General features: G+C 30.3%; 1 protein-coding gene across 1 annotated transcript; it reads left to right on the top strand.

Annotated features, from left to right (window-relative positions):
* Nucleotides 1–2,759: 2,759 nt before the first annotated feature.
* LOC135955117 (uncharacterized) lies at nt 2,760–5,322 on the top strand. Its single transcript, XM_065505421.1, has 5 exons — nt 2,760–2,959; nt 3,016–4,030; nt 4,544–4,758; nt 4,828–5,114; nt 5,171–5,322. The coding sequence occupies exons 1-5, from the start codon at nt 2,841–2,843 to the stop codon at nt 5,224–5,226; spliced, it is 1,692 nt and encodes a 563-aa protein (XP_065361493.1). The 5' UTR covers nt 2,760–2,840; the 3' UTR covers nt 5,227–5,322.
* Nucleotides 5,323–6,463: the final 1,141 nt, after the last annotated feature.

Below are 6,463 nucleotides of genomic sequence, written 5' to 3'. Positions count from 1 at the left end.
AGAACTTTTAACACCCATATATTACCAGACATTCAACTCAAAACTAGCAAAGTTAATCACACTAAAAGAAAACCAAGAAAAGCCTCTAATAAAAATATTAATTCAGCTGTAAAATCCGATGTGATTGTGGCTACAAAAAATGAATTTTCTGATGTAAAACAAAACTCTTCTAATAACACAAATTCTAACATACAATCAAGCAATAAACCTGCAATTAGCCAGAAAATTAAAAGTTTGGAAAAGTTGGAAAGTAAAGCAGAAGTTAATAAATCTAAAATACCTAATTACCAAGATATCTTAGAGAACACTTTAAATGAAACTAAATCCATCAAAATATCACAAAAAATGCCAATTAACGAAAAAAGGAAATTACAAGATTTCATACAACATATTAAGTCTGAACCGTTTACTTCATCTTGGGACATGTACACGAAATCGTTTGATGAACAAAAACCAATAAAAACAATACAAACATCTTTAAATAATAGCAATAGTAACACAAATTTCACTGAATATATAAATGCAATGGAAACTTTAACAAATAAATTGCATAATAAAGCTCCACATATAAATTCTGTAAACTTCAAATCATTGGACAACTATCCGATATCTTGCGGTAATGTGAAATCACAAAGCACAACCGCAAAGAATAATACTGAAATTAAAAAAGATATAAATGATAATTTAAAATCAAAAGGTAACCCTCAAAAATCTTCTAATGCAACACAGCAAATTAAAACATCTCAAAAATTAAGGCTTACTAGAAACAGTCAGAAACATTTTAAAGAACACACTCAAAACTCTGATATTAAAACAAATGAATTGAAAAATCCGTTCCAATATGGTAAAGCTAAATCTTCTAATGAAACAAAAAACCCTAAAACCTTCAACTCTAGCGAAAGAAACCAAAAATTAGATACAAATATTAAAACAAAAGTAAATAAAAAGTATTTGAAATCTTTTGATAAAACACTGTTTCTGGACACAATACAAAGTTCTAAAAATTATTCGCAAACACTTTTAACACAAGATTGTAACTATGACAAATCTAATCTTTTGCATATACCACCAACACCTGCCGAATCAACACAACAAGATTTATTGAAAAAGTCTATTTTACCCGATGTTTATCCTCCACATTTCAAATATCAACTAACACCCGGAGCAGTACTAAAACGTTCGTTGGATGCCCAAGTGATAACACCTGATGACTCAATTACCTCAGAATTGCTAGACTCATCATCTAGTTCTCCTTCATTGCCGGAATCTCTGTGTGAACTATTTCAGACCAAAGACATAAAGGATATTTTAAATGTTGAAAAGGTCTCGTATCGTCTTTACGATTATCATGTACAAGCCTTAGCTTTAATTCTAAATCTACGCATTGATTATTTGCGCAAAATGTTAGATAAATTAATGAAAATAAGACCCAATGTTTTGAAAAACATTGGCAAAGCTGTAAAAATGCCATTTGTACCAGATTGTGATGTATTTGCAACGTCACCGGTTGAATCGTGGGCCGGCAGTGGCGATGTTGTGTTTAACAGTCAAAGCCCGAAGCAACGAAGAATGTCAACAATTGGAGACGGTATTAGATGTTAAAAGGTGGTAAGTTTAAGTTAAATTCTTTAAAATAAACTGTAAACATATTTATTTATTATATACATACATATTTATATATTTAAATATAAGTTTGTCATTCCGTGTGTAATATTGAGAAATATTCATCTGAGACACAACAAAGTATATATAAACTCGATCCATATGAAATTCTAAGTCGATTGAGCTATGCCCGTGTGACTGTAAATCACTCTCACGTCCAAACTACACAACCCATGTACACAACCGAAATTATTGAAATTTACGCCAAAATATTTAAAAAAATTTCTAGATAGTTTGGTATTGAAAATCGGCAAAATCGGACTTGAAACAACCTGATTTTTTTTTTTAATTTTCACATATTTTTTGTTATTTTGTGTAAATATATTGTAGATAATATCATGAAATTTTGCACTCGTCACTATTATGAAAAAAAACAGAGTCTGTTAATAATGTTAAGAATATGCCCATAAAAATAATGGCCATATACATATGTATATAAAAATTGCTGTACCGAATTTTGTGAAGATCGTCCCATAATTGTATATAGCTAACATATAAGGACCAATTAAGCTATCAATTAAAAACACTTAGATCGTCACAAATATCTAAAAATATAGATATTTAACCATAGCTCCCGTATATAGTCCAATTTCGAGAATAAATATAGTACCAATAAAACTCTTCTAACGTTAAGATAAGATAAAACTCAAACAAAATAGGCATCAAATACATATAAATCACGTTACAATAATCACGTTAATATAATTTCAATTCCGGTAAGCTTAACTAAACTTTTATTTTATTATGTTAATTCTCTATCTCTAACGGTTTCTATGCTTCGGTTTCGTAAATTTAACAATTTTAAAAAGATAAATTAACATGAGAAATTTAAATTAATTTTCATAATTTAGATTCAAATAATCATATAAGACATTAGTTTCTCATTGAATTATTTTTTTTGTTAAACAATCCGCTTAAAAAAAGGTAAAGTTTTCAATTTCTGTTAGTGTTTAAAATAGCCATTTTCCGTATATCTATCTGGTAGCACTATTGCTAAATGTCAAGTTACAGCCAACAGCTGTTATTGTTTACATATTTTTCTCATAAAATTTATTTAACAGTATCTGTTAATCGTACATTCGCTAACATTCAATAAATAACATTGCAGCGGCTGCACGTGTTATAATTTGTTTATTGTTTTGTTAAATTAAAAAACGAAAAAAAACATAAAAAATAAAATGTTTTTAGACAGCAATGATGCTGAAGAAGATTTCTTCAATGAAGATTTCACGGAAGGCAACAAAACATGCAATGAAAGTGTTAAACGTCGTACTGTAGTGGGACCCTGGAAGAATGTGTAAGTACATGCTTGATAAACTATTAATTAAACTAATATGTTACTTTAATTTTTAGCTCCGAATTTAATAAAGTGTATGAATGGCTATTTGGTAAACAGTATTCCCAGCAGACACGACAAAAAGCCCTAAGCCAAATACGTGTATGGAATCTAAGACGCAGCACTTTATGCCCAGCCGCCGTTTTAGCCACCAGTGTTATTATAGATGTTCAGCTAAAAGATTCAAATGAAAATAAATTCAGTGACGAGGAATTGCAGACACTATATTCCAATGCCTTTACCAGGTTCTTCAATTTCATGTCATCCATAATGCAAACACACAATATGCGCACCATGTATCAAACAGCCAAAGAGCTAGGACTACAATCATTTGTAGTGGATTTAAGACACATTTGTGCTCATGGTCAAGTCTTGCCACCACTGCAGGTTCTGCGTAATACCGCAGAATATTGCGTATCATGGCTGCATGACTACTATTGGGTCTCTCAAGGCAACACTATGTGTGACATTGATGCAGCCCATATTAGACGCAAAGATAAAACTGAGTTTGATATGAATGTCTCAGAATTGTTTCAAATCTATGATTCTGCCTTGGAGGGTCACATGAAGGGAGCTACTAATCTAAAAACTCTTAAGAGACACTTACACGGCAAACGTTTCAATTCACTTAAGGAATTTTATGGCCAAAATAAACTTAACTCTTTGCAAAGCGCTTTTGATGTTATTGTGCAACAACTTTGTGGTTTGGTTAAACGTGATGTAGCCATTAAGGATTTGTCTGAAATTTATGTAGAAGCTTTTTTGAAAATGAGTTATTTCTTTAAAGTGAACGTATCTCATAGTTCCGATGAAGATTTTATATCTTTATTAAGTGTCACACAAACACTGTTTCGTATGTTGGCCGTTTATGGATTTGTGGAGGATTTATTTTTGTCTTTAATCGAAATCACCGAAAATCCTATAGCCGAGGCAAGTAAACGTTCGGGTGCCAGTTTTTGGGCTGTTGAAATGGCTAAAGGTTTTCTGGCGTTTCGTCAATGCAAGAAAATGTTTAAAGCTGAATTGGATGCGGTAAGTATAATTGTTTTGAAATGGTTTTATTGTGGGTATTATGATAGACAATGATTGATATTTTCAAATCGGTATTTTGCTGTATATATATAGGTATTTATAGGTACTGACTTGTCCGAGACCCTTCCTAATTTTAAAACTATTTTCCATGTTTTGTAAAAAGTCAGCCTGATTTTTTCGCTATGGGGAGTCGATATAGCCACGACAGTCTGTCTGTTGAAATCATCTTTCCGAAGCCCCCAAATTAACTCCATATATTATTGATATATCCGCTATAGACCTGGTTTGGTTGCAATTTAAATTCGAAAAAATCGGCCCACAAATGGCTGAGATATAAGCTAAAACCACTACTATCTCGATTTTTTATCTATATCTGGATTACTATTAACATAGACAATATGGATATCTAATGTTAGACACTTTAAAGACCTTTCGGACTGACAATGGGTTTGGATTTAATTGAAATAATTACAACTAACTTTGGAGTGAACTTTATTTGTTATATTATTTTAGGACGCCACCATTAAAGAGGCACCTTACACCAAATCAGATTTAACGCAAATATCAGAGGGCACCAGGGAATTACTCATCTACAGTGGTGTCGACATGAAAAGAACAATAATATTTGGAGATCATTTTCGTCGGCCTTGGGTATGGGTATTTGAGCGCAACTTTATAGAAGATCGTTTAGAAGCCGCCAATGAATACACTGCACCCATACTAAAGAGGTATTATTAAATTAAAAAAACAAAAACTGAATAGATTAACTTAAAAAAAATATGTTTAAATTCCTACAGTTTATTACCTCTAATTGAGCCGGAATTAAATAAAACTGAAATCAACACATTTACCTCACTCATCGATTGCCTATTTGAGGCAAATAACGAAATGGAAGTGAAAGAGAAATCATCTAAAGATTCAAATAAAATCTATACAGTTTCTGATCTATTAAAGAAATTAAATAAAAATAATGAACTGGAAATGGAAGTGGAGGAGCAAATGAATGGTGACAATGATAAGGTAACTGGAGAGCTGCTGGGGGATGATGTTGAAGTTAAATACGGTATATGGACTTTAATGCCAGGTAAATATATGCATATATTTGTTATTCATTAAATTATATCATTTAATTTTTTATAGATGATGAAACACATGATTGGAAAACATGTCCTTTGGGCCGTTTACCTTGGGAGTAAATAATTAAAACTTAGCATGTAAATAAAGACTGTTTATAAATTTTTTTGACAAAAAAAATAAAGTTTGTTACCATTTTGTCGACAATTAAAAAATAACTGGCTTTACTTTGTTCAAATATTTGAGGAAATAAGCAGAAACTCTAAATCGGAATTTCGCTCTACATTGAGTAAATATTGATTTCAAATTTTCATTTACAATATAAAAACTCACGATCATTATTATATTATTTGACTTTTACTGCTTTTACTGCATAAATATTTGCTGTGTTTACGATTATTTCATAACCTATTTAACCCGTCAATTCCCATACCCTCGCCAAAGGGAGAAACAATTTGTTTTTATTAAAAATAGTAAAAATACGTCTAGTTTACACTATAAATTAGTTTAAAATAAAAAAAATATAGCTAGTTGCGATTTTATAGCGGGGGTCACCAATAGGTGACACTGGGCAGAGAAAAAATAATTTTCTAAAAATACTTGCTGATATTGTTAGCCTGAATATCTAGCAGTATTTATTAAAAAAATTATTGTGATACTTTACCGTTTGGCATTTTTATAACAACTTATTTATCATAAAACACACATCAGTATGTTAAAATCAAAAACACTACTTAAAGATTTTTAAAAATCCCCTAGTTAATAAAATTCTAGCGTTGCCAAAATAAAATCAGATATAAAACAGGATCTTGTCTGTATATAAATAATATCATTATTTATCAATGATATCTGTTTCTATGTTTAAAACTACCGTTAATCTTTGTCACCTGTAGGTGACACTGGGAATTGCCGGGTTAATAGGGTATTCATTCGACTAATGATCGTTCGAATAATCGAATAATTTCTTACGAATAATTTCGAACAATTTAAAAATGGCGATTTTCGAATAACGAATAATTCGAACAATTTTATGTAGAATAATCGAATAAATGTTCATATATATTTAAATTTCATTCTCTTAGAATTATATTAGAATTTCAGGGCCAATGTAATCATATATGCAGAACGTTTTTATTAGGGTATTCATTCGACTAATGATCGTTCGATTAATCGAATAATTTCTTACGAATAATTATTCGAACAATTTAAAAATGGCCATTTTCGAATAACGAATAATTCGAACAATTTTATGTAGAATAATCGAATAAAACGAATAAATAAATGTTCATATATATTAAAATTTATTAAACTGATTAAAATTTTTCATAATTTCAAATTTAAATAAGTAATAATGACTCA

The sequence above is a fragment of the Calliphora vicina genome, chromosome 3 (genome assembly GCF_958450345.1).
Source record: "Calliphora vicina chromosome 3, idCalVici1.1, whole genome shotgun sequence".
In the NCBI taxonomy this organism is placed as follows: domain Eukaryota; kingdom Metazoa; phylum Arthropoda; class Insecta; order Diptera; family Calliphoridae; genus Calliphora; species Calliphora vicina.
The sequence above is the reverse complement of the archived record's forward strand: the minus strand, read 5'-3'. Positions and strand labels throughout refer to the sequence as shown.